This window comes from Felis catus, chromosome D4, assembly GCF_018350175.1.
Source record: "Felis catus isolate Fca126 chromosome D4, F.catus_Fca126_mat1.0, whole genome shotgun sequence".
Lineage (NCBI taxonomy): Eukaryota > Metazoa > Chordata > Mammalia > Carnivora > Felidae > Felis > Felis catus.
The window spans coordinates 8,624,553-8,652,366 of NC_058380.1; the positions used below are offsets into that span (position 1 = coordinate 8,624,553).

General features: G+C 47.4%; 1 protein-coding gene and 1 long non-coding RNA gene across 3 annotated transcripts in view; both read left to right on the forward strand.

Annotated features, from left to right (window-relative positions):
* PUM3 (pumilio RNA binding family member 3) overlaps nucleotides 1-13,414 on the forward strand; it is a 32,993-nt gene extending 19,579 nt beyond the window's left edge. The window contains exons 13-17 of one of the 2 annotated variants that reach the window (XM_003995332.6): nucleotides 2,953-3,095; nucleotides 5,052-5,274; nucleotides 6,777-6,864; nucleotides 9,696-9,786; nucleotides 13,126-13,414. In XM_003995332.6, the coding sequence (XP_003995381.3) occupies nucleotides 2,953-3,095; nucleotides 5,052-5,274; nucleotides 6,777-6,864; nucleotides 9,696-9,786; nucleotides 13,126-13,258 (678 nt within the window). In that variant the 3' untranslated portion in view covers nucleotides 13,259-13,414. The remainder of the gene's footprint in view (nucleotides 1-2,952; nucleotides 3,096-5,051; nucleotides 5,275-6,776; nucleotides 6,865-9,695; nucleotides 9,787-13,125) is intronic. The other variant, XM_045043481.1, reaches the window with a different exon arrangement.
* An 8,405-nt stretch (nucleotides 13,415-21,819) lies between these two features.
* LOC123381480 overlaps nucleotides 21,820-27,814 on the forward strand; it is a 155,694-nt gene continuing 149,699 nt past the window's right edge. The window contains exon 1 of the long non-coding RNA XR_006588506.1: nucleotides 21,820-22,651. This is a non-coding gene — a long non-coding RNA (uncharacterized LOC123381480). The remainder of the gene's footprint in view (nucleotides 22,652-27,814) is intronic.

The following is a 27,814-nucleotide window of genomic DNA, read 5'->3' on the forward strand; positions in this document are numbered from 1 at the left end:
ATGATGCAGCAGACACCCAGCCTCCCAGCATCTGACCAGAAGTAAAACCTGACAGGCACACTGAAGTTCGAGCCTTTTGTGGACCTGTCCTGACTGTGTATCCCACCCTCCCCCATACCCACTGGGATGAATTGTCTGTTGTTTTGGAGCCTTGTCCTTTCGCTGTATGTAAATGTATATGGTACTGTTTTGCATGTTTACAGATTCTCCATAAACGATGCCTTGCCTGTTTTTTTCTGCACCTTGCTTTTTTCTTTTGGCATTGCCTTTGTGCGGTTCAGGGGGGGTCGGCAAGTTTTTCATAAAGGGCCAGATTGTAATTATTTTAGGATTTGTGAGCCATTTTATGATCTTTGTTCCCTAGTCTTGGTTTTTTTTGTTTTGTTTTGTTTTGTCTTTGTCTTTAACGACCCTTCAAAATATGAAAGCCACTCTTATCTCCTTGGATATGTGAAAGCAAGCTGCAGGTTGGATTTGACCCACGGGCCATGGCTTGCCCGCCCTGTTCTAAATCCCTGATTTTCAGTGCCAGATAGTATTGTACTATGAGTAGAATAATTTTTCCAGTTTTCTCTTGGAGACTTAGATTGTTTATAATTTTAAAAATACTTCAGTTCTCTTTAGATTTTGCTATCCCACGTGATTTTATGAGCATTCGTGTAGGTCTCCGTGTTTTTCTAAGGCGTTTACGTAGCAGAATGGATGGGTTGCCAGATACCCTGCACAGATGTTTACAGAGTCACGTGTGGTATTTGCCACCCAGACACCACAAAACCTGTTGCATTATGCAGTGCTTTTAAAAATAGCCAAGACAGCTTAGTGTTACTAAGCATTCTGTTCACAGTAACTGGCTTTCCTGAAATGTCACAGCCTCCGCTCTCCTTTTTTATGACCAAGCCCCAGTTCAGTCTCTAGACAGCGCTCTCTGCTCTCCCAGCCGGACCTGCTCTCCACATCCTGGCAGTTTGTCCTTGCTCTCCATTCATTCAGCGGTTAATCAGGACGTGACCCGGGGCTCACAGAGTCAGACGCGTTCACAGACCAGGAGGGCACATGAGGAGCCCGGCCGGGTGTGGGGGGGTGGGCTATGGGGAAAGGAGGAGGTAGCTGCCAGCTTCTAGGAACTTGAGCTCCATAGGGATAGAGGCTCCTGGTTTCGTGTTCTTTTTTTTTTTTTCCTATTTAATTGCGGTACAATACACATAATATCAAACTTGCCATCTTAACCTTTCCCTGCGTTTTTGCATAGTTTTTTTTTTATTGAAGTAAAGTTGGCATACAATATTATATTAGTTTCAGGTGTATAGCATAATGATTCCACAGTTATTTACATTCCTCCGTGCTCCTCATGGTGATGCATCCCCATTGGTCCCCAACAAGGTCATGACAATATTGTTGACTCTGTACCCTATGCTGTACTTTACAGCCCTGTGACTTACTCACTATAAAACACAAAATAAACATCAGAAATATACTCAAATACAAAGAACAAACTGGTGATAAGTGACCTTTATACTTCTCCTGCAAGTCACTCCACTCGTGTAAACCTTGGGCTTCTTATTGGTGAAATGGAAGGAGCCCTAGTACCTCTGTCAAGGTGCTGTGAAGAGTATTTAAGATGAAGGGTGTTCTGCTCACAGCACTGGCTCTGGTTCCTTTTAAGCTCTTAACAAGTGTTAGCTTCTGTTGGTGATCACAGGAAGCACCATACACTTTTGCGCAGATAATGAGGGAAGCTTGGGATCTTAAAAAGACAACCATGGCTCTTGCGTGGAATCTGGAGCTGGCGTTGCCAGTGTCTGGGTCACAGATTTGGTAGCGTTGTGATCTCCTCGATGACCAACTTCATCTTTGGCTCGGTTCCTTGCGTTAAATTACTAACCTCACTGTAATCAGTAGTTACTTAAGAGATCAGAACATCTAAGTATATATTATCTCACGGAGAATTCCTTTCCATGGAGTCAGAGCCCTGCCACTGTCCTCGGGCAAGTCACCTGCCCCGTTTATGGGTTCCTCATCTGAAAACCTCAAGTGTTGGACTGAATTCTTTCTGTGGCCCCAGCCACTTCTGCAGAAATCCCTGCTGCTCAAACACGTATGGCTTTGAATATCTATTAGGGCTTGTTGCAAGAAATAGGAATGTTGGGGCGGGGGGGAACGATTTTTTTCTGTTGCAGATTCTCTCTTAAGAATACAGGAGTTTTTTCACAGTGACTTTCCTGTCTGAAAACATCAGGGCATTTATACAGGAGCTTAGTTGGGGTGGGGATGACATTGCCTTTGTTACTTAAATTCAGACAACTAGAAAAGGAGATTATTGTTCTTGGTTAGTTGATTGGAAATGTCATAGAGTGTAATTATTTGTAACTGCTCCGTGGAGTCTTTCTGCATTTATTTCCTTCCCCCGCCCATTTTTGTTTTCAATGCAATCCTTAAACAGCCTTCATTTGCCATGAATAAGCAGCTAACTTTAAAAGCCTTTATTCACTTGTGCGATTTAACAGAGTTCCTTTATCTGTCTTCACATACATCTCAGTGGGGAAATTCTAATAAGAATGTTCTTCATCGATGCTGATGCTGCATTTAAAGCAGCTGCAAATTGACTGTATCTGCTCAGTGACCCCAGCAAGCGGTGTCCCTAGTAATAGTGGCCTAAGAACTATTGGTCATGGTGAATGAAGAGAACTCCGTTAAATATTTTTTTTAAGTCCTTGAGCTCGGTCACTTATATAAATGGATTTGTTCAGTAATGCTAGTCACAGTGCAGACTCCAGTCTGTGTTCTGAGTGTAAATCCTTGTGCTTTAATGACATGATTTCAAACTTAGCTCCACGTTTTCTTTTACGTACATTGGGAAAAATAGTGGAGAATGTACCCTTCTGTACCTCTTGGATTTCAAGTGCACATTATTGTAAGCACCTAGATTCATTTTTTGTGTCTTTGATTTCACAGGAAATTATTAGTTCCTTGCCTAACATAATAAATGACAAATATGGAAGGAAGGTCCTCTTGTATTTACTGAGCCCCAGAGATCCTGCACACACAGTGCGGGAAATTATTGAGGTTCTGCAGAGAGGAGATGGGAATGCACACAGGTAAGAATAGTACAGTGGCTTGAGCCCTTTGTTTTCTGGTGTGGTTGCTTATTTTGAGTAGCTTACATTTCCAGAAATCTCCTCACGCATTCATATCCTCTATTGTGCTTCTCTAAAACTTGGAAGGTGAATCCCATTTTTAAGCCTGTGATTTTGGCAGATTCTTTAAAGTTTTTAATCTAGAAAAGGAGATAAATGTATTGTGCCAAAAGAATGCCTCTGAGTGCCTGGCACAGAGTAGGCATTCATTGTGTGGTCCGTTTTGGTTTTGCTGCATTTATTTGTTTTAAACTGGAGCAAATTTTTTTTTTTTAATTTTACTTATTTTTTTTAGCTCTGGTATGGCTATCATACAGTGTTATTTTAGTTTCAGGGGTACAATATAGTGATTCAGCAATTCTGTACATTCTTCAGTGCTCCTCATCGTAAGTGTGTTCTTCACCTATTTCATCCACTCCCGTCCCCACCTCCCCTCTGGGTAGGTAACCATCAGTTTGTTCCCTATAGGTGAGAGTCTGTTTTTTTGTTTGTCTCTCTCTTTTTTTTTCTTAGTTGATTTGATTTATTTCTTAAATTCTGCATATGAGTGACATCATATGTTATTGTATTTGTCTTTCTCAGACTTATTTCACTTAGCATTATACTCTGTGACTCCATCCATGTTGCACACGGCAAGATTTTATTCTTTTTATGGCTGGGCAATATTCCATTGTCTCTATAAACCACATCTTCTTTGTCCATTCATCTGTTGATGGATACTTGAGCTGCTTCCATAGTTTGGCTATTCTAAATAACGCTGCAATAAACATAGGGGTGTATTTATCTTTTCAAATTAGTGTTTTCGTACTCGTTGGGTATATACCCATTAGTGGAATCACTGGATCATACGGTAATTCTGTTTGTAATTTTTTGAGGAACGTCTGTACTCTTTTCCACAGTGGCTGCACCAGTTTGCATTCCCACCAACAGGGTTCCTTTTTCTCGACATCCTCACCAGCACTTACTGTTTCTTGTGTTTCTGATTTTTTTTTTTAATTTTTTTTTTCAACATTTATTTATTTTTGGGACAGAGAGAGACAGAACATGAACGGGGGAGGGGCAGAGAGAGAGGGAGACACAGAATTGGAAACAGGCTCCAGGCTCTGAGCCATCAGCCCAGAGCCTGACGCGGGGCTCGAACTCACATAATTCGATATTGTAGAGAGTAGAGTCCATAAAGTAGTCTAATCCTGTCTTCTAATTTGTTGTTGTTTGGGTATTACATCGGGCAAGGTTCACTTATTAAGTGCTAATTCTGTGACAGGCACTGTTCAGATCCTGGAGACACAAAGATGAAAGCGAGGTATCCCACCCTTATAAGTTGCTCACTACCTGCACACCACAGAGAGAGAAACGATTACGCCAAGTTGGACCAAGACTGTTTCTTAAAAATGTTTAGTGTGTATTCATTTTTGAGAGAGAGAGAGAGTGTGTATGAGCAGGGGTGGGGCAGAGAGAGACATGCAGAATCTAGGGCAGGCTCCAGGCCGCCGGACGTGGGGGTCGAGCCTGCGAACCGCGAGATCATGATCTGGGCCGAAGTCGGATGCTTAACTGACTGAGCCACCCAGGCGTCCCTGACGCAGATTGTTTAAAGCCCGTAAAGGGGGGCGCCTGGGTGGCGTAGTCGGTTAAGCGTCCGACTTCAGCCCGGTCACGATCTCGCGGTCCGTGAGTTCGAGCCCCGTGTCAGGCTCTGGGCTGATGGCTCAGAGCCTGGAGCCTGTTTCCGATTCTGTGTCTCCCTCTCTCTCTGCCCCTCCCCCGTTCATGCTCTGTCTCTCTCTGTCCCAAAAATAAATAAACGTTGAAAAAAAAAAAAATTTAAAGCCCGTAGAGGTTTTTGTGGTGATAAGATCACTGTCTTTCCTTCGCCACTCATCTCACCCGAGTGCCTCGTTCGCCACGCTCCTACAGTAAGAAGGACACCGCCATCCGCCGGCGAGAGCTCCTGGAGGCCGTCTCTCCGGCTTTGTTAAGCTACTTGCAAGGACACGCCCGCGAAGTGGTGCTGGATAAGTCTGCGTGCGTGTTGGTGCCCGGCATTCTGGGAGCTGCCACGGGAGACGTCCAGCCCGCCATGAGCGCCATCGCCGGCTTGGCGGCCGCAGAGTTGCACCCGGGCGGCCAGGACGGAGAGGTAACGTGCTGTCGCGAGACGGGCAGAAAGCTGCAGCGTCGCACAGACGCCGGCCACCGAGATCAGGGCTCGAAGAGAACTCCGATGCGGACTGCCTCCCCTCAGCCCGAACCCGCGGCACATCTGACCCTGCGGATTCGGAACACGGTGCCGCTGCAGGGCTGTCCTTCTCAGAGCTTCCCGTGACTTCCTCTTACCCACAGAGTCGAGACCGTCGTCTTAACGCGGCTCTCTGCGGCCCGTGGTTGGCACCAGGCTGCCTTCCTAGCTTTTGCTGTGTTCTTCACTCTGTTTTGAATTCACTGTGGATTCTTGCACCTCTCTGCATTCGCACGCGCCTCTTTCCTCACCCTGGATGCCACCTGTGTCCCCATTTTGCCGTGCTGTCCCTGTAGAAAGCCTCACTCATCCTAGAAGTTGCCCAGAGTCCCTCTCCTTGAAGTCTTCCCAAGTTCCCTCCCATTAAAAGAGTCTGCTCTTTCTGATAGCTCCCCTGCCTGCCTGCCTGCCTTGGCCCGGGACTCCTTCTGCCTTACCTTTTAAGTTCCTTGATCCACACGCCTCATCTGTGCTGGGCGGCGGTCAGCCCTGTTCCCCCATCCCCCAAAGCTTACCGTTTTGCTGAACACAACATAGAGATGAATACGTACCCAGATAATTACCCACTAGAGGATGGAGATACCTGCTATAAAGGACACGTACGTGTTCTCTGGGGCCGTATGAGAATGGGAGCCAGCCTGTCCCCAGGAAGGCTTCCCCGAGGCAGTGAAGGTTACACTGAGGCCGGAGGGTCGTAGCTCAGTGAAGAAAGGCAGAGGGAGGAACGTGGGCCGCAGTTGGAAGGAGGGAAGGGTCTCGGCTCATTTGGGGACAGGGCTCAGGGGAGGTCAGCCGGCAGAGGGAAGAAGAGGCAGAGGTCAGACCGGGCAGGGCCTGTGTGTTGGGGAGTCTACTATCTCCTGCTGCGGGCCCTGGGTCTGGACCCTCCCCTCACAGGGCAGAGCGTAGAAACCGGCCAGGAGGATGTAGGCGTGATGAGTTTTCTCTGCAAGGGATGGAGCCCGTTGTCTCCATGCTTGATGAGAGATCCTAGGTGCTGTGGGACCCGTGGGGACCAAGTGTCAGTGTTTCTGCTGTCACACTTCGTCCCACAGGTTCATTTGCACTCAGAACTGACTATTGCAGCCTGAACAGTGGTTGGCAGGACGTTGGGACGAGCGCCGTGTGGTGCTATTCAGCGTGGAGGTCATGAGGCCGCGCCTGAAGTGCCTTTTAGTGGCTCTGGCCGCGGTGTCCCTCTTCCCCTCAGTCTGGGGATTGGGCCAGATCTCTGGTCCCTCCAGGCGTTCAGGGCCACTCCTGATCATGACTTCCCTCCTGAGTGTTGTCAAGCTTCCAACTTGTCTGAGTCCTCACCTGTGTGTGGTGATAGAGAATGGATTGTCGGCCAAGGCGTGGCTGAAGACCACTGTTTAAGTCCCCGCCTTCTTGCCCCCTTGCAGCTTCACGTCGCAGAGCATCCTGCGGGACATCTCGTTCTGAAGTGGTTAATAGAACAAGATAAGAAGATGAAGGAAAGCGGAAGAGAAGGTAGGCTGTGAAACTTGACCTTTTCCTGTATCTCATGTGGAATTTCAGTAATTCCTGACGTCCCTGAACTGTATGCCGGTCATTTATGTCCAAGTGAAACTTGCTGAGTGTTTACAAATGATGTCTATGAACGAGAAGTAATTTAGGGGTTGCAAATAATGCTCTAGTAGATGTTGGAAATTTACGTCCCATAATCCTTTCCTTTCTCTGTCCACCCTCCCTCACTGTCTCACCTCCCTCGCGACTTCAGGCTTTGGATCTGGCTGGCCAGAGCCCTAAAATGCCACTCTGTTCCTTGAGGGGGTGGGGGCGGGAAGGGGGGGAAGATTTGTGAGTGTCACTACCCCCAGCTGAAAAGTGTATTTATCTCTACTTTGGAGGAAAGGATAAGCAGAAGAAAACTATCCTCCTCAGAATTTTGAGCTAATGCCTGTTTGGCATTGAAAATACATATGACCAAAGAGCAAGCCAGTGCTTGGCCGCTTGCTGCTCTGCAGAAAGTCAGCTTTCAAGAGAAGGACAGCGTCTTTTATCCACCTGGAAAGTGGCATCCCATTCCTGTCTCGGTCCTGACTTTGACCAGACCTTCTGTTACTGAGTTCGAGCTCCATCCAGTATTGTAGCCACTGAAGGGCTTTCCCAAACCCTCATTGTGTCTGGACAAAGCGACAGACCATGAATTTCTGTCTTGAGGCAAGTGGCAGCCTGATGGCTAGTGGGGCGATCAGTACAGTAGTACAGTTGTCACTTCTCACTCTCCCTTGAAGATCAGAGACTTGGGGCTGTTTTTCATTGCACGCTTCCCGTAAAGGAGACAGCTTGTAACACAGTTTGAAGGGAAAATAATGTATTGAATCATCTTTTTCATTATTAAGAATTCAGTGCTCTGTTGAGCTGAGTTTATGTCAGAAAAGTTGTCTGGTTTACTTTTAAAATCCAAAGATTTTTCAAGTGACTTTTGTCCCTAATTCAGTTACACTGGCAGCCTTATAACACGCTTGTGTGGACCTGCCGTGTTCCTCACATTCACGGAGCTCCGAATGGGCGTGGCTGGCTGTCTTGGTCCTCTGTCGCCGTGTAACAAGCCACCCCAAAACTTGGTAGTTCTCAAACAACATCTGATCAGGGTTTGGTTTTGTTCTCCTCACTGTCACCTGGGGCAGCTTGGCTTAGGGTCTGAGTATCTCTGCACTTGGGCGATGGCTGGCGGTGGCCAAGTCCAGCAGCCTCGTGCCATCCCGCCAGGCTGCTTGGGCTTCCTCACAACATGGTGGGTGGGCTCTAAGAGAAGAAAGCAGGTGCGTGGTGCTTTTATGATTTAGCCATAGAAGTTACTTAACATCGCTCTTTCCCTTCTCTCTTGGTTAAGTCCGTCACAGGCCCACCAGGGTTCAAAAGAAGACATTGATTCCAGCTCCGGGTGGGGGTGGGCGCGTGCAGCATTCTAGAACAGCACACAGGACGGGGATACTGTCGTGGTCAGTCACCTTTGGAAAACACCATCTGCCTCACTGGCCGATTGCTGTCCTTTGACCTGTGCCGTGAAGAGCTAAATAACCCTAGGCCTCTTGGCTTTTAAAGGGTCCTCACATTTGAGTATCTTCTGATACTCAGAAGATACTGAATTACATATGCAACCACCCAAGATAGTTACCTTCAAGATAGGTTTGCCTTCACTTCCATCTGTACCCAACCCTAGCTTTCAGAATTTCTGCTTTGTCCAAGAATTAGTTACATACACTTAGATCGCACGGTGAGTAAGATAATATACCAAGCCCTTGGGAATCTGATAATGACAAGCAAGCTAATAACACAAGATGAGTAACATTTTTGACGGGTGAATGGCTAGCTTTGTAGACAGAAATTACCAGGTGTCAATCACAGTAGTCACGTGACCACTAGTCACCTCCTGAGTGAGCATTTTTCACGAGGGAGAACTTGCTCTCATCCAAGCACGAGGTGTTGCTGTCAAACATTCACTTCCTGAATGCCTTTCAGGTCAGGGTTAAATCATTAAATAGTACAAAGAGAAGCAAGCACGGCCAAGTGCTCATTTTATAAGAATTCATTGTTTGTCCTGAGTAATTATTTCTAAACAAAGTCTAAAACCTGGATCAGAGTAGAAGGAAATGGCTGTATTGGAAACACATTAAACAGGGGCGCCTGGGTGGCTCCGTCGGTTGAGCGTCCGACTTCGGCTCAGGTCGTGATCTCGCGGCTCGAGAGTTCAAGCCCGGAGTCAGGCTCTGTGCGGACAGCTCGGAGCCTGGAGCCTGCTTCCCATTCTGTGTCTCCCTCTCTCTCCACCACCCCTGCACTCTGTGTCTCTCAAAAATAAATAAAAAACATTTTGTAAAAAAGAAGAGAATTGTAGGACCTTAATGGCTTTTTAAAATAAAAATGAGGGGCACCTGGGTGGCTCAGTCAGTTAAGCACCAGACTTCAGCCCAAGTCATGATCTCACAGTTTGTGGGTTTGAGCCCTGTCCACATCACGCTCTGTGCTGACAGCTTGGAGCCTGGAGCCTGCTTCGGATTCTGTGTCTCCTTCTCTGTCTGCCCCTCCCCCACTCGCACTCTGACTCACTCTGTCTCTCTGTTTTTCTCTCTCTCTCTCTCTCTCTCTCCGAGAAATAAACAAAAAAATTTAAAAACACACATCAAGTAAATCAGAGCTGGAATTTTTAGTATTAAGGAAGATCGAGTCAGAACTCTCTTTATGCACTTTTTTATTAGAATATTTGTAGATTTAAGGGCAGTAGAGAAGTAGATTGGGAGTTTAAATCTTGGTGTGATGTTCACTAAGCTTCAGTGTATTTTTCAATTTTTCAGGTTGTTTCGCAAAAACACTTGTAGAGCATGTTGGTGTGAAGAACCTGAGGTCCTGGGCCAGTGTAAACCGAGGTGCCATTATTCTTGCTAGGTACGTACGTGTGTGCCTTGGCCGCACAGGCCCCTCCTCCTGCCTGTTGGCGCAGAAGCCCCTTCCTCCACGTTCTTCCTTGGGTCTGTCCTTGGTGTCTGATCGCTGGCCATCGCTCCCGGTCCCTCAGGGTGCAGACGGGCACAGCAAATAGCAGAGGCCAGACGTAACTGTTTCAGTCAGTTCTTGAAAGTTTATTTTGCGGCTTTGACCAAAATAGAATTGGATTCTCTCTCTTGCTCCCTCGCTCTACTCAGGAAAGCGCTTTACGTCTGATTAATGTGTAGGGGTCACTTTCACGACCTTCTTTTCTCCCCAGGTTGTGGAGCCCTCCGACACCCGATTATTATAAATTATGTAATTCATAGGATTTGCCAAGTATATACATTTTCTGGAACATTATTACGGCCGTTGGGAATTATAGATCTCAAAAAAAAAAAAAAGGGATCTGTAGCAACTCGTTCACCTTTTGGCATTTCACGTTGGTTGGGCTTAAACTGTACGTTCCGAAGTAATAAGCCATCAGTCCGGCCAGTGTCACATCTCCTCACCTGGTCCTTGTTCCTGGAAGGCTGTGTTGGCAACCCCTGGACATTTTGCCTTTTGACCCTCCTCGTGCATATGCACAGTCTCCCCCTCGCACACACCCTTCCTGCCTCTGGCAGCCACCTATCTGTTCTCTGTATTTATGAGCTGGGTTTTGTTTTGTTTTGCTTTTGTTGTTGTTTTAAATTAGACTCCACGTGTAAATAAGAGATCACACAGTGTATCATTTGATTGTTTCACATTTATGGTTTTGACCAAAATTGTAATCGCATTCTTTTTAACGAATTAGTCTTGTCCCTGTGAAAACTGACAAAGTTGCTTTTTAAATCATGCCTGACTTTACGTGTCATTTTTCTTACTTTCCAGTATTCTTAAAAGGATTCTGGGAGCATTTGCTACTGAAGTCTGCATGCTAATTGTTTATTTCTAATTAAAATGATAGAGTGCTGATGATTTGTGAATTGAGGCATGTGCTCAACTTGTCTGTTGTTCTCCAGAGTTACTTGGAGTTTATAATTAACAGGTCTTTGAAACTTACGTACGTTCTGTTCCTGGATGTGAAACCCTTCTATTAACAGCATTCATTTAAAATAGATTTGTTTGTTATTGTGAAGTAATCACTGCTGATTTTTTTTTCCCCTGCTGTGTTACCGAGGTTTGGAAAAGGGGATACGTTTGAATTTCCCACAGTATGTCACATGCAGCATGCTGTGTAATTTGATCTGTTTTGTTTGTAAAAGTTAGAAGTCTTTCTTCGGTCTAGGATTTGATTTTGGTACACATATACCCATAAACATGGTCCATACAGACAATCTGTTACTTCAGGTAGATCAGGATCTCCAAATATATGGGTGGTGCGGTTCATTTTGTTCATTTCTTATGAAAATTAGTTCATTTTCAAGTTGAACAGCCAGAATCCATTAGCCGAAACATGAACTTTTTTAATATGAGTTTCTTTACCAGGCGTTTGGAGTGTTAACACCTACTGACATATTCTTTCATTAACGCTCAATTAACTAAAAATTTCAACCATGCCATGAAATTAATTTGTAAAGATTGCTCATCAATCAAAGCTGCTCTTGGGTGGATTTCAAACAGTAGAAGGATACTACAGATTTATCTTGGAACATTGGCATGTAAGATATTTGAGGTTGTGAAGGGGTGCTGAACTACATATAACCTAATAATTAATACAATAATCAGTTTTAATGGTTTTAGAACAGTCATGTGCTTGACTTGTTTGGTAAAATTCTCTGCTCATGTATTTTACTTCAAACTTGTGCAGCATTCCCTAGATCTTTTTTACGGTAAGTGAAAAGGCATCCTTGGTGAGAAAGAGGATCAGCCTTGTCGGCTATCTGGAAAAACGACTCGGGGCAGCAGAATCCTCTAGCACTTAGATCATCGTGGGTTCTAGACACCCTGCCTGGGTTTCGATCCCAGCTCACTGTGCGGTCTGGGGCAAATCACTCAGCTTCTGTGGACCTTCATTTTCTTGGTTGTAAAATTAGATTAGTAATAATCATAGGCTGTTCTGCAAACCATAGGAGATGGTGTATGTAAAATTCTTAGCTTTACGTCCAGCGCGTGTGTTCAGGAAATACTTTTATTACGTCCCCGCGTTATGTGAGTGCGTGCTTAGCCAGAAACTACCCGGTGAGTCACGAATCTGTTAAAAGGGCGCTTTACTTCGCACCTTTGCAAGTGGCAAGCTGGGCCTTGTCCCCCCGCCAACGGCAGAGTGCTGCTCGGTGCTGCTGACCTAACCGTCCTCTTTGTGGACGTGCCGCAAGTTATCAGGACCAGGGACTTGGGGAAATGCCAAGTGGTTTGTTTCTAGGATGTGTTTCTGAGGTCAGCATTAAATGTGGTCGTGCAGGAGGGGGGAGCCCTGGTCTTCTACAGTCGGGTGCCTGTGCCCCAGCCCCTATTTAAAGAGAAAGGGGTCTCGCGGGCTCTTGGTAGCAGCCTCTGGGACTCCGTTCCCTTGTGGGGATAGGGCTCCAGCAGGCTTCCAGGAAGCAGAGCTGACTGGTTTGTTTTAGTGGCTCCCGTTCATGAAGTAGTCGCTAAGTGCGGTGCCCTGGCGAGGTGCTTCCCATATGTGATCATTTGAGCCTCAAGAAATCTCTCCGCTAGGGGGTGGCTTGTGTTGTTGATCCTGTCTCTAGGTCAGGAAACAGACATTTTAAATAGCACGCTCTGGTGGGTACAGTGGCTGAGGGAGGTTTCAAATCTAGGCCCTTAAGCTCCTCACCCTTTTGGATGTTTTAGCCACGGAGTTTAGAAGGAAGGCTCTTAGCTGCTTCCCTCTCGGGCCCTCCGCCTTTCCTGCCTTGCCCCTGGTCACTGGTGCTACGCGGTCACTCAGGGAAGTCTTCTCGGTCATCTGTGTGCCCCATGGTACCGTGAAATAGAGAAGTAAAACACAAGGTTTCTGTTCTTGAGTTTCATCTGGGTAGGAAAGAGGGGCTAGAATCCATGCAGTAAACACATTTAAGACCGGGTGTTAGTCCTAAGATAACCAGCGAGTGTAAGACCCCTTCTGTACGGAATGGAGTTCCGTGTGATCTGCCAGCAAGATTATAAAACGTTTTCTATTTATGTGCTCTCAGAATATAGGCTCCCAGCCCCCCTCATTCATCTGGTGAATTAAAAAGATGTGTTTATGATTGTCAGGCTTGTCTCACAAATCGGTGAACTTTTTCTACCTTGGGTGGAGATAGTATTGGCAGATGGTTAGGGGTTTTTATGAAATGTCATTTTTTTATTGGTTGATTGTTGTCTCCTCAGCCTTCTCCAGAGCTCCGATCAAGAAGTTGCAAACAAAGTCAAGGCTGGACTCAAAGGCCTCATTCCCACATTGGAGAAAAACAAAAATGCCAGCAAAGGAATAGAAACGCTGCTTGAAAAACTGGCCGCCTAGTGGAGATAGTTAAGAACAAGATGGAATCTTCTTTCCTGTTCTCTTTTCCCAGAGCGGGAAAGAAGGGCCAGGGGCCGCCTTCCTGGGAGTCTGGGTGCTCTGTGTTTGTGCTTCTTCTTTGTATAAGAGTCTATTTATAAAACAGTTTTCTAAAAATGGTCTTTTTTTTTTTTTTTTTTTTTTTTTTAATCCCAGCCAAGTCTTCTGTCTTTGGAGTGCTGAGCAAATCACACGAGGCCATGACATAAAAGGCTTAACCATCGTATACAGGGGGACCAACCAGGTACATCCCAAGTAGAAGCAAGAGTTGATTCAAAGGAGAAGAGGTCTCCTTGAGCAGTGGTCTGAGAGGGCTTCAGGGAGGGGGTGGCACTTGGGGACCTTGAAGGAAGTCAGGGTGTAGAAAAAGGGAGCCCTGGGGAGTCTGTTGGGAGCAGTGAGGTGAAAATTAAGCGTTTTGCAGGCACTTCAGGAAGCCTTACGACCCAGAGACAGGATGGCCTCAGGCGACAGCAGCCGCCACATTCCCTGCTGCTTTGGGGATTGGGTTTGGGGATTGGGTTTCGGGTTAGGTTTTGTTGGCCAGGCATTCAGGTAAGTTCAGGCTCCTGAGAGGAAATGTGCTACAAGAATGAGGGGGTCACAGTGGGGGCTGGGTGAAGGTCAAGGTCACCGGGAAAGTCTCCCTATCTTGGGAGCCGCACCTTCCCAGTAAATAGCTCCCTGTGATCAGGCATTTTTCCTTAGGACTTTGCCTTAAGCAGCTGAAGACTTGACAGGGTTCGAGTTAGAAGAAAGGCGATGCAAATTTGTGAACAGTGCAGAAATTTAAATTTAGGCGCGGGTAGGTTGTTTGAATTTTAAAACTGTGCTTGGCGTTTAGCAACAAAGTTGAAGGGTTGGTAGACTCATCGTCGCCCCCACCTGTGACAGCCTGGCTGCCCTGGACACCGAGCCCCATAGCTTTCTCCCAGTAGCCTGTCCGGACACGCCCTGGGGTCTGTCACTGCAGGGCACCTGCTGCGGAGTTGCTGTGCCTTACCTGGCCGGACTGTGGCGGTCCAGCACTGCCCCCCACCACACCCCCACAGGATACCAGCATCCCACCTGCCAGGGACAGGGAGTCCTGGCCCTGGAGCCCGAGAGCCCATGCCTATAACTTGGGGGTCCTCTCCCCAGCCCCCACCGGGTCTCAGGGTGGTGGGGGATTGAGGTGAGGAGGTAAATACAGAAAAGACAACGGCAGAGCTTGCTTCTGTTTAACGAACACACTGGGAGCTTGTGTTGTCCACGGAAAGGGCGTGTTCACCAAGAGGAGGAAAAAATCCCTACTGTTCTGTCTACGAGACTAAACAAACATATAAAATTAGAGTAGAGTGGGGCCAACGCAGCCTGTGTTCCTCTGCCCGCTCCTCCACACCCCTGCTTTTGCCCAGCTGGGAAGGAACTACTTCCCCTTCTTTTCAGCTCCACTGCGTTTTGAAATGCTTTGGAGTTTCTATTGCGGGTTTTATTTGTTCTCTTTCAAATGTTGGTTGTGGGCATTACAGATGGAGACCTTTCCCCAGCCCTGGTCCCCATCTTCTCTCTGTCGTCCCAGGAGAACGGCATCATTTTGGAGAAGTCCGTGTTCAGGTCTTACGTGGTGATGCTGCCCTAGGTTGGTAAACAATTGAGCAGTGAACTGCCCTTACGTGGCCCATACCATTTCAGTTTTCCTGGTGTTAATCAACTTGCTTCCTTCATTTTCATTTGTGTATTTTTCTACATCCTTCCTGGTGTTTCCCAAACTTCTCATCAGAATTGCTTCAACGTTTCTAGCAGGTACCATTTTCCTCCTTTCTTCAGCCTGGAAAGGCTCCCATGTTACTCAGGTGTCCCCACCTTTCCCCGTGGCTCCGGTGTCCTAACTGGTGTGCTTTGGTGCCACTGTGCCACACGTGGGTCCTAGAAGTGCCGAGGTTTTAGCAGCCTCCTCCGTCACTCCGCGGGGCCACGCGAACATTTCGTGGTGTGGCTTGTCCAAAAGAACTCTGGTGTGAACTAATCCCAGGGGACTATTCCTTGAGTCACTGGTGGATTGAAGGTGGCTGGCCAGTGAACCTTGGAAGTGGGGTTCCTGGGGAAGGTTTCTTAGATCACAGGCCCCCCGCCCCAGGAAGGGTCCCTCTCCTGCCAGCCAACCTTGGATGTGCTCACTGGACGCTCAGAGCAGGCATGCTATCGCAGCCGTAGAAGACAGCATGCTGACCATGGCTGAGCCAAAGATGGAAAGTCGATCTGTGGGAGAAATGAGTCCTTGGGAGATGCCCTGCTACTGGACTCCTGGTTCCGTGAGGCAATAGCCCACTCATCAGGCCATTTTGAATTGGATCCTTAGACACCTGCTGCCAAGAGTGTGCTAACCTGACTCCCAATATTAGTTTCCACACTGTAACACATTGAGCCGACTAGCATTCCCATTTCCCCTTAGAGACACCCCTCCTGGAGGCAACTGGCTTTCTGGATGTCCTGAGGACCTGCTATACAACCACCATCATCATCCTGGCCGTCTCTTCGTTTCTCCTACGGAAAGCCCATTTCCAGGATCCCATGCATTTTTTTCTTGTTTTAGCCCCTCTTGAATGGGGCATAATCTCTAGTAACTTGCTATGAAAGAATGCAGGTGAGAGTGAACGTCTTCATTACACACCCTTTCACGCCTGGGTGCCTAGTTGAGCTGGATATAGAATTTTGGTTGGAAATTAATTTTGCCTCAAAATTTTAAGGACGTGGGTCAATATTTCCTTTGATTTAGGGTTGCTGTGGAACCCTTACACCACCCTCGTTCCCACCCTTTTTTATATGTGCCCTTTTGTAGGGGAAGTGCTTCTCCGGAAGGTGACAGGACACTTTTTAATCCCCAGCTGCCTTATCTTGCAGGTCATTGTGCATTGGTGTATGAGGTGTGTCTGTTTTCCATCCTTCATGCCGGGCATTTGGAGATGTTTTAGAAAATTTCAGTTCTTCCCTTCTGAGAGTTGGATTTGTATCATTTCCGTCTCTGTCTCTTTTTTTTTTTTTTTTTCCTGTTTTCTTTATTCTTTGGAATTGCTGTTAACTACCATTTTGAATGCTGGTTTGATCCTCTAGTTTTCTATTTTCATTTCTTTGGCTTTTTGTTTTGCCCAGAAATGAGAGACCTATTTCCTCTCCATCTTCTGCCAGCCTTTCCACTGAAGTGTCCTTTTTTTTTTGTGCCTTGGATGAACTCTCTTACTTCTCGGGATGTTGTATTTTATGTTCATTTTGCTTTGTTTTGTTTTACTTTGCTTTGTTTTTTTTCTATTATCTGCTCTTTGGTGTACTTTGGTCTCTTGCGTTTGAGGCTTTGCTGGAGAGATCTTTGGTTCTCTGTATATTTAAGACCCTGAAACCTGATTAGAAACGGGCTAGCCTGTTATTATAGCACAGGGGTAGGGGCTGCTGTTTCACTGAAGTCCTCCAGACCTCAGGATGTCTAGGCCTTTTGTCTGGGGCCCTGAAGTGCCTCTGGAGAGAAATCCACCTGCCTGCCAGTTTTCTAGTTGCTCAACACTCATTGTGCAGATCTGAATTAACCCATATACTTACCGTAAGGACAGTGCCTCTCCGTCGTGCTGTCTTCTCCACCGGGGCCCTAGCCTAGTGGAATGGAACCTATGCAAGTCCAGACGAGGACTTCTGCCAAGGTTTGGAGTGGTAGTAAACCAGTTTGAAGCAGTCCCCCGTTTTCCATCCCACGTCTCTCCCCAGTACCTAGAACCTCGAACTGCTGACATGGCGCTTATACCACGGGGAGATTTCACCTGCTCTTCTGCATTCACCTTTCTCAGCCCTGCCTCCCTCACTGCTCTCTGTTCCTCCAGATATTTGTTGCAAGCGCACACTCACCGGTGGCTTCTCTCCCAGGCACTTTGTTCCAGGGAGCGTGTACCGTTCTTATTCTTAGCAGAAATCTACACATGGTTTCAACCAAACTGAAAAGAACCCGGCTGGCTGCGGCGGGGGAGGTTATTTTCCATGGAAGAGCTTGATTCGAGAATGTCTTTCATTGCAAAATTCAGCTTTTTGCAGTTTTCAGATTGCACCAACCCCGCGCTTTCCCCAGGGATCAGACTCTGCCTACAAAGAAGGAAGACCCCTGTTTTCCTTTTAAGCCTGGGGCGCCATGCCTTTGTGTAATGGAATCAGGACCCTTTCAGGAAACTTCCTGCGTGCTTGATCTCAGAGGATTGGCTCTTCTAGGACATGGCGCTTCTGTTACTACGTTCAAAGAAATTTTGAAAAGATTACATCTTAATTATAGCGGGTTAATCACTCTTAAGTCTGAGAAAGAGGAGGGTGTGTGCGTATTTTTAGACTAAGAGAGCACAGGTCTCAAAAACAGCAGTTAATACTGAGCCACTAACCGTAAACTTTCTACGCCAGAACTAATGAATTAAACAAACAAAAATCTGCTGCTTGAGTTCTTTTCTCACTTCTGATCTTGCTTAACCTAAGGAAACTAAATGTATAATAATCTCTACCTGATACATGTTCAATTAAGCCCCTTTGAGTTGGTGAGTTGAAATCCTAACCCCCCTATAAGTCAGAATGTACTGTATTTGGAGACAGAGCCTTTATTTTAATTTTTAAAAATTTTTTTTTCAACGTTTATTTATTTTTGGGACAGAGAGAGAGAGACAGGGCATGAACGGGGGAGGGGCAGAGAGAGAGGGAGACACAGAATCGGAAACAGGCTCCGGGCTCTGAGCCATCAGCCCAGAGCCCGACGCGGGGCTCGAACTCACGGACCGCGAGATCGTGACCTGGCTGAAGTCGGACGCTTAACCGACTGCGCCACCCAGGCGCCCCGAGACAGAGCCTTTAAAGAGGTAACATAGGTAAAATGAAGTCATACGGGTGTACCCCAATCCAATACGGCTGTCGTCCTTAGAAGGAGATGAGACCCCACTCACGTAAGAGAAGACTATGTGAAGACAGCCAAGGAGGGAAGCCACTCAGTGAAACCAACCTTGCTGACACCTTGATCTTGAACTTCTGGCCTCCAGTCCTGGGAGGAGATAAATCTCTGTTGTTTAATGCACCCAGCCTGTGGTATTTGTTATGGCCACCCTAGCAAACTAATTCATCTTTTCTGTTTAAAAAATTTTTTTTAATGTTTATTTATTTTAGAGAGAGAGACAGGGTGTGAACAGGGGAGGGGCAGAGAGAGAGGAAGCCACCGAACCTAAAATCTGAGCTGTCAGCGCAGACCCCCCACGCGAGGTCGAGCCCACGGACTGTGAGATCATGACCTGAGCTGAAGTCGGACGTTTAACCAATCAAGCCACCCAGGCGCCTCACATCTTTTCTTAAATTTTAAAACACCACCGCTAAAGGGACCTAACCCGAATTCCCTAACCTGCTCCCTGGCGAATTCTTAAGTCTTTTAAATGAACATTCTTAAGCAGGAGACACAGCATGCTCCTTGGATCCCATGACTTTCCTGCGCAGTAACTAAAGGGCTCCTCTGTGTGCATTCCCAAGTGTGCAAACACGCTGCCCGCCGTGTCCGTGTTTGTACCCCAGAGAGTGCCTTGCACGATACGCTGCTGTTCCCACTCCCATCCCTATAAAGGAATAATGTTTGGACTCTTCGATCAAAACGTGTTATCCAACTTTTAAACATGGGTTCGTGCCCGCTGCTGACTCTAAGTGGACAAAGCTGCAGAAATGTGGCAGTGAGAAATGTTGGTCCGTGCTCTCTTGTTGTTCTGAGGGGAATTAATTATGTCTTGAGGGAAAATGATTAGCGCTTAGTTGTGCCTGTTGTGTGATGACCGCTTGAATGGGGCTGATGGGAACCCGGTGAGGTTATGAGAATCATCTGACTGTGCTCTTGATGGCTGTAATTAAGCATAATGAATAATTCAGATAGTTTAAATGACTTCCAGATGTTTGAAAACAGACTTTCCTTTTAGAAACCCTCGTGCTTTTAGAACTCATATTTTTATTGTTAAACCTACCAGTAAAAGACGTGCTAGACTTGCTGTTACCTTCAGCCGTTTGCAGTGGACAAAAGAAAGACCGTGCTTTTTTTTTTTTTTTTTTTTTTTGAGAGAGAGAGAGAGAGAGAGAGAGAGAGAGAGAGAACACTGGCAGGGGGAGGGGCAGAGAGAGGGAGACAGAGAATCCCAAGGAGGCTCCACGCTGTCAGTGCAGAGCCCAATGCAGGGCTCCAACTCGTGAACCGTGAGATCACGACCTGAGCCAAAATCTGGAGTCAGATGCTTAACAGACTGAGCCACCCAGGCGCCCCAAGAAACATCATGATTCTTAAAGATGTGTGTGTGTGTGTGTGTGTGTGTGTGTGTGACAGCAAGAAAGCCACATGGGGGAAAAGGACAAGTCGGGGCTCATTTCTGTTGGCAAATGGACTCCTCTGCTCTATCTGTTTTGCTTAATACCTAAGTCTAGTTCCGAATAGAGAACTGTTGTGTCTGCTTGTGTCAATAACCCAGCAGATACAGGGTTCCCCTCCCACATTTCACAGTCACCCTCTTTGGGGAAGGTGAACCCATCGTGACCTGCCTCCACCTGGCGCAGATGACCCAGGTGTTGCAAATCACACCACCTTTCTTTCCCTTGGCCACAGTTAGCGGGTGTTGATACTCTTCTGAACTAGCATCTGGTTAGAATGTGGGAGAACGTTAAAACCAGGATGTGGGAGTGTGGCGGGCCTTTGCAGGAGATGTTGCAGAGGCTCCTTCCCCTGGGTCTCAAGCTCTTTCGTCTGCTTGCCTGGGTCTTACTGTATTTCATCAGTGCTAAAAATGCACATCTTTTGGGTTACGCCTGGGAGGCTCCGTCGGTTAAGCGTCTGACTTCGGCTCAGGTCATGATCTCACGGTTCCTGAGTTCGAGCCCCGCGTCGGGCTCTGCGTCTGCTCTGCTCAGAGCCTGGAGCCTGCTTCAGATTCTGTGTCTCCCCCTCTCTGCCTGTCCCCCACTCATGCTCTGTCTCTCTCAAAAGTAAATATTAAAAAGTGCACATCTGTTTTTTTCCTAGTCTGACAAATCTGAAAGGATGCATCTTAGAGTTGATGGCATCTTGGCCTGGCCGTTTTTAACAGGCAGCTGTGTTTGTTAGTGACACATAAAATCATGGGTCTTAGAATCCAGGCTGATTACAGATGGGAAAATACAACGTCCCATCTTTTCCTCTGGACCTTAGCCTGCTTTGGTTTTCCATAATAGCTTTCCACTGCCTTCAAAACTTTTATTGCTGGACTCCTAGAGGTGGGGTTAGGGTGAGGTATCTTCTATATAGTTGCACACAAAACACACCCCTTTGGAAAAGGAAAGTCCAGTCCAGTTAGAAGCAGTATAGCATAGTGGCTAGGAGCATCCGCCCAGAGCCCCATTGTGATTTGAAGCCTGGCTCGCAGCTGGGCTTCCTCGGAAAAGTCACATAAGCTCTCTGCTTCAGCTTCCTCATTTATAAAAACATAATGCACAGGTCATTGTCACTGTGAGAATTACATGAGCTTATATATGTGGGGTTGGGTGTTTTTTTTTTTTTTGGCTTTAAAACTTTTTTTTTTAAATGTTACATTGAGATAACTGACATGTGGCAGTGTATAAACAGGTTGATGGGTAAATTTATATATTTCCACGGGAGCGCTATTGTGGCATTAGCTAACACCTCCATCCGTCACACAATTACAATTTTTTGTGGTGAGAAATAGCAAGATCTAGTCTCTTTGCAAGTTGGATGTTTATAATACGAGATTGCTGCCCGAAATCACCATACGGTATTTTAGTTCATTTCAGGGTTATTTACAATAGCCAGGATGGAAACCAACTAAGTGTCGGTCAATGGAAGAATATGTAAGGAAAATATGGTAGGTGTGTATGCATACATACATCTATCTATATCTAATCTATATCTATATCCCGATATCTATACATAGACACACATGGTATGGCATTATTCAGCCATGAGAAAGAAGAAAATCCCACCATTTGCAACAACACGGGTGGATCTTGAAGGCATTCATGCCAAATGAGAGCTGTCCGACAGCAAAGAACAAACACTGTTATGCTACCACTTATATGAAAAGCCTAAAAAAGCCAAACTTGTAAAGAAACCCAGCGAATGATGGTGGTTACCAGGCTGGGGGAGGAGGAAAATAGTTCAGAGGTCGTTTAAATATACAAACTCCAAACCAGTGGGTAAGTCCTGAGAGTGAAATATGTAAAGGACCTTCAGCTGGGCCTGACACAGCCCAGGCAGGGCTCCCTCAGGGCCAGGCTTTGGGGATGGCCAGAAAGGCCTTTGTGACGGCTCTGGAACCTTCCATCAACAGCAAACATTTCAGGGGACCCCGGGGGGGCTCAGTCGGTTAAGCTTCCGACTTCGGCTCAGGTCATGATCTCGCAGTTCCTGGGATTGAGCCCTGTGTCAGGCTCTGTGCTGACAGCTCAAAACCTGGAGCCTGCTTCAGATTCTGTGTCTCCCTCTCTTTCTCTCTGCCCCTCCCCGGCTCACGCACTCTCTGTGTCTCAAAAATGAATAAACATTAAAAACAACAACAACAATCAAAACATTTCAGCAATCCTTGCCCTAGAAGGCAAAATATACTTGTTCGTTTGGGTATATATTGGCTAAGAAATCACCTAGAAACTTCCATGAACTCATTACCACTTTCAGGTACATATTTTACAGTTTAAAACATCAGCGGGGTTCCGTAGGCAAGTAGTCACAGGTGTAAGTCATTGTTTTATTTGTAGCTGGTGCCCAGGGTAGGAGGGTAGTAAGATCCGGTTTGCAGGCCCCTTAGTTCATCTCTTCTCCCCACAGGGTGGGCTGAGAGGGAAAATACTTGAACTCAACTCAGCTCCTGTTAAGATGCAAATGACCTTGATGGGAGCAGCACCTTCAGCGGCGGCCTGTGACCCCCACCTTCCTGCAGAGTCTGTCAGCCAGCTCCAGTAGGGGGCAAAGAGCTAGACAGGTTGGGAAGGGCTGTTTGCTTGGGGGTAGGCCAGAGCAAAGAAGTGGGGGGATTTCAGCTCGTACAGTAGCCTTGGCCTCCAGGGGTGGACTGTGGGTCTGGCCCAGAGACGACACGGCTGACTCCAGGGGGGTTTCTGGAGGGCACATGGGCCCTGCCTGAGTTCTGCCTTTGCTGGGGAGGTGATCTCACTCTTCAGTGTCTCATCTACGACACAGGCCACCTGCCTCCTATTCCCTCAATTTACAAAGACTTTTGCAAACAAGATTCCCTACAAATGTGAGGGGATGTGGAGGGTCGTATCACGGAGAAAACGGCTTGGTGTTTGCGGAGGATCTGGCTTTGAGGCTGGGCCCTGGCTCCGACCAGGAATGTAAGTAAATCACAATCTTTGTGAACCTTTGTTTGCTTATGTGTCAGATTCAAGATGATCTCTGAAGATAGGAGGGGGTTGGGGTCAGAAGCCCGTGAGATTTGCATGTGAGTGGAGCCTGTCACAGTGTATGTTTATGATTCCTCTGGATAACACCTTGCCTTGTTTACTTACCAAGTCACAGGGCTGCAGTATACAAAACTATGTTAAGTAAAATTATCAAAAGTCTAGAAATAGGGCAAAAAAGATGTGCCCCGTTTAAAGGCCTACTAGAGCGTTATCTACAAAACCACAAGATTTTTTGATTTTCCTAGGGGGATATAATGTTGCTTGACACACTGTTAATTAGAGCTCAGATTCGGGAAAGGTGGGTCGTAAAATGTCGAGATCAATATGCCACAAATACTTGCTGTCCAAAGTGGAGACAACTCAAGAGAGGACTTCTCTTGCCCTGTAAATGTTGCTGTAACTTTGTCATTTTATTCTAGTAGTCTTTCATTGAACACAAATGCGTCTGTGTTAGAGGAGGGAAAAATAGTCTTTTTCTGTATTGACTTACAAATTGATTTAAGTTCTCCGTGACACAAGAGCCTTGGTGAGAAAACTCAGACCCAAAGAAGTAGTAAACCTGGGCGTTTTGAGAGGAAAGTCACGGGAAGATGTAATAAAACAAAAAGGATAGGAACTTAGTCAACTGGGGGAAACAACAAGTCCCGCTCCTTAGGATTTCTCTTGGCGTCCCTCCATTTGGGGCACCAGGGTGATCGTTTTCCAGCAGGTGGAGGGAGGGAACCTCTCCCGTGCGGGTCCTAGCACCTGCTTGGAGAAGGTCAGAAAGTCGTCCTACCCCTGCTGCTCGCCAGATTCCTCCAGCGCATGTGTCCTGAGCCCCATCAACACACAGAGCTTGACCGTCCTGCTTTTTAACTCCTTCAGTGCGTTCTTCCATACTTGTAGGAGAACCATGTTTTTCCTCTTCTGAAACTATTTCTGCCCTGACCCCTTGGCTTCTCGTTTCTGCCTTGCACCTCCGATGTAATGATCCGTTTGTCTGCGACCTTGCAGGACGAAAAACCCTGGGAGATGGATTCCCCCTTTCTCGAAGGTAGCCGTCAGGGGATGCCCATTTCCAAACAGGAGAAACGAGGACAGGCCTTCCCACTCTCTGAAAGTAATGCGATCCTGTGAGCCCTTGTGGAAGCAAAATAGGATCAAGTGGAGAAAGCAATTCCCATTAATCAATCCGGAAGGTTTTCTGAGTGTTTCCAGATCCCTGGAAATAACCGGCCTGAGGCTTTTTTGTTAGGTTAGGACTTGGGCTAAGGGGTGAGCGAAATAAATCGAGGCTAAGCACACCTGCTCGCAGACACAGTTTAATAAATACTAGGGCGGCCCGCCCGTGGGAAAGGCTGGGTGCTGCTGCCCTGGGCCGGGACTTGGTGGGGGCACTGCCCGCTGCCGGGGTGCCCCCCTTCCACAGAGGCTCGGCACAAACCCCCTGAACGCCGCAGCCTTCTGCAGCTTTCCGCTTCCCTAAAAGCGAAATCCCTCTTGTATTTCTTTCAGTTAGCAAAAAACAGGTACTAATGCAGGTCTTCTGTGAGAGCAACGTAGCGTGAGAAAGTTGAGGATGGGAGAGATCCCTGCGTTTCTGCTTGAATTTTGTCCACTGCAGTTAGGACACGGCCATTCTGTAGAAGACCCTGTTATATTCAGAGGGCATTTTGCTTTTTAATTTTTGAAACATTTTTTGAAACGTATTTTTGAGAGAGATTGCAGTTGCAAGAGCTGGGGAGGGGCAGCGGCAGGGGCGGGGCAGGGTGGGGGACAGAGGATCTGAAGCAGGTCCGGACAGAGCCCGATGTGGGCGTCGAACTCCCACACCGTGAAATCATGACCTGCGCTGAAGTCCGATGCTCAGCCGAATGAGCCACCCAGGTGCCCACCAGCTTGCGAATTTTCAGGGCGATTTAATCACTGAGAAAAGGGCCCGAAAAGAGAATTTCCCCTTTGTGATGAGAAGACCTAAGTCGTGGCCACAGAGAACTCCTGCAGACGTGGATGAACCAAGAAAAGTGGTGAAGGACAGAGCAGGCCACTTGATGGGCAAGTGTGTACCCCGAGACTGAAGTGGGCAAAACGTACAGCCATCCTTGAATGGGAAGGAGCTACTTCGAGTTAACTGTCGAGAGAAGCTTCTCGGAGTTCTGCCGAGACCCGAAGCGCCGTCAGAAAGACTTGAAATCCCAGCGAGTAGAGAGTAATCCGTGTGCAGTCTGTATGTAAGTCCACCAGCAATAAAAATCCCAGACAGAAGAGAAAAATCTCTATGGTGCCTACGTGCAGTATGTCTTAAATCCTTTCTTTTTTCACGGTATTAAGATAGCTTCTCTCTCTGCTCGTTTATAAGCACCCTGGATATTCCTGTGACCCCAGGGTGCCTACTCTTCTTTCAAAAATGCCACCTAAGGCCATTCCCTGCCTCTTGCCTTCCCCCGTGTGTGCCAGGGGGTGAAAGGCCCAGCAGTCTGGGGGGAAAGGCCTCCCGGGACCTGAGCAGAAGTACGTGGCCTTCCCCGTCCAGGACTGCGGGGCGGGGAGCTGGGTGTCGTGAGTCACCGTTGAAACACCAAGGCAACACCTTGTGCTTTGACTCTATGGTACAACAAAACCTGCACTGGGGACAAGGTGGGAGAGCACTCGGTACACGGTTTCCAAGGGTTGGCCTAGGAATTGAAGAATTGTCATGGGAGAAGGAAAAGATCTGTGGGCAGGGAGGAGTTCAAGTCCCCAGCTTGCCAACCACAAGGTTGTGTGACTTACGGGCTGAGATCTGTATCTTAACTCTCTCCCCTGTAAGAAGAGGGGCTTGGAAAGTCTCCCTCCCCTGCCCTTCCCCCTCTGTGTGTGTGTGTGTGTGTGTGTGTGTGTGTGTGTGCAGGCGTGTCTCAGGGTGTTCTGTCTGTCTGTCTGTCTGTCTCTCTCTCTCTCTCTCTCTCTCTCTGAAAAATAAAACATTAAGAACAAAGAGCCCGGGGAGCCCTGAGATGCCTTGGGAGCCGGGATGCGGCGGGAGGTAGGGACAGAGCACATGGGGGTCCTGATCACCCGCCTGGGCTCCAGTCAGAGCAGCAGCACTTAGATCTGTGTAATGTGCTCAGATGTGGAGCGAGATTGCCGCTTCGAACCGGGTTCAGCTGTTAAAAACAAAACACTGAGTTAGAAAACCGTTGGCCGATGTCCTCTCCAACGGCCCTTCGAAGTGAAACCGTTGGCGATTGCCTGCTGGCCACCCCCCTGCCATGTGTCCCCAGTGCCACACGGGGTCAGCCAGCAGTGCCAGAAGGGAAGCATTAGGCTGGAAGCCGATTTCTTGTGAAGCCAGTGGGGCTTATGTATCAGAGCCCTTGACTGTTGGACTTTCTCAAGCCTGCTTCTAAATTTGTATTCGTAATCTTCAGGGGAGATGCTAACTTGTCAGGCTTCAGGCCCCACAAAACCTGGATTCTCCTTCCTATTAGGCCTGAGCTGTTTCTTATTTAAAAAAGTTTTAGGTTTATTTTTGAGAGAGCATGGGAGCAAGGGAGGGGTAGAGAGAGAGAGAGACAGAATCCGAAGCAGGCTCCAGGCTCTGAGCTGTCAGCACAGGGCCCGACGCGGGGCTTGAGCCCACGAACCACGAGATCATGACTTGAGCCAAAGTCGGACGCTCAACCGACCGAGCCACCCAGGCGCCCCAGGCTTGAGCTTCTTAATGTGCAGGCACCCTGTTCACCTGTCCTAGTCAATTGAAAAGTGAGTCTGAAAAAGAAGAAACCAGCATATAGAATCAGGGGAGGGTTGCTATACAAGCTCACCCTCCTTCAGGAATGGCAACATCACAGCCAAGTCGTTGATGCCAATGAGGAACGGATAGGAGGTAAGTTACCACTCCTCTCCTCCACCAACACTTGTATCAGCAGCACAGCTTTGGGGCTAAGAACTGTCTGCTGATGAACTGCCTCGGTTGAAATTCTCCACCCACTTCCTAGTTCGGTGACCTCGGGCACAGGAACCCGCCCCTTCAAATCCCAGTTACTGCATCTACAAAAAGAGTAACAATGCCTCATGGAATTAGGATGTTAAACAAGATACTGTCCTAGCATTCATCTAATGCAGCGCCTGGACACAGGGAGAGCACCCCTAAGTTTGGGTTTTCCTTAGGATCATTGTTGAGCGCTTAATTAAGGCAGAATGACTAGTTGACTCAATACCTCAGAAACAGAACCCCAAGTCTTAGGTGGATGGTCTGTGCCCAATTCAAAGACGGTATTTCTAAGCTCCGCCACAGAAAAGATTTTTGCCAGGGAGAGGAATTCCTGCTTAAGGTCAGTGCCTGTCTCTGGTTTCTTCTCCGTGCTACTCCTTTCGACTTAGATGTGATGGCTGGGACTCCAGCAGCCATGTCTGAAGCCTGTGGACAAGGTTGGTACCTTTGGGATGAAAATGGTGAGCACAAAAGAGCCTGGGTCCCTGACGACTTCATGGAGTCACTATTCTAGCCTTGGTCTGCCAACTCTGAAATTCTCTGATGAAGGCAGGGTTCCCGAATCACCCGTAGGGGTTGTTAAAATGGGTTTCTGGGCTCCGTTCGCCAAATTTCTGATTCAGTAGGTACGGTTTGGAGCCTAAGCGTCTGCGTTTTTAACAAGTTTCCAGGTGATGGGGATCGTGCTAGTCCCAGGACCATGTTTGGAAAGCCAGGGTTTTATTTATAGGCTAGGGAAGTAAACTCTTGGTGGTTGAAAGCACTACTATTTTGGGGGTATTCTGTTATTAAAGAGGTGTCTAATTTAACTTTAGTAATGCACCCTCTTGCTCTGGTAAGTTACAAAGAGCAGCAAAATGATGAAAATGCTGCTCAAAGTGAAGGAGGCGGGTGGTGCATGGCCAATTGAATTTTTGGCTTGTGGGCCATTCGTGAAATGGGGACCGAGAACCTAGTTAATGTGCTTGGCACGTACCAACCCAACGTGAAGACGTGGGCCATGATTCAACCACAGCTCCCTCCTCACTGATCACTCCGGTGGAATTCAGTGGAGTCCGATTCATCATAACCAGTGTCTGCCGGAGAGTGGTGAGCTAAGCCAGTGATTGCCTGTGACTCAATTAGTCTGGAAATGG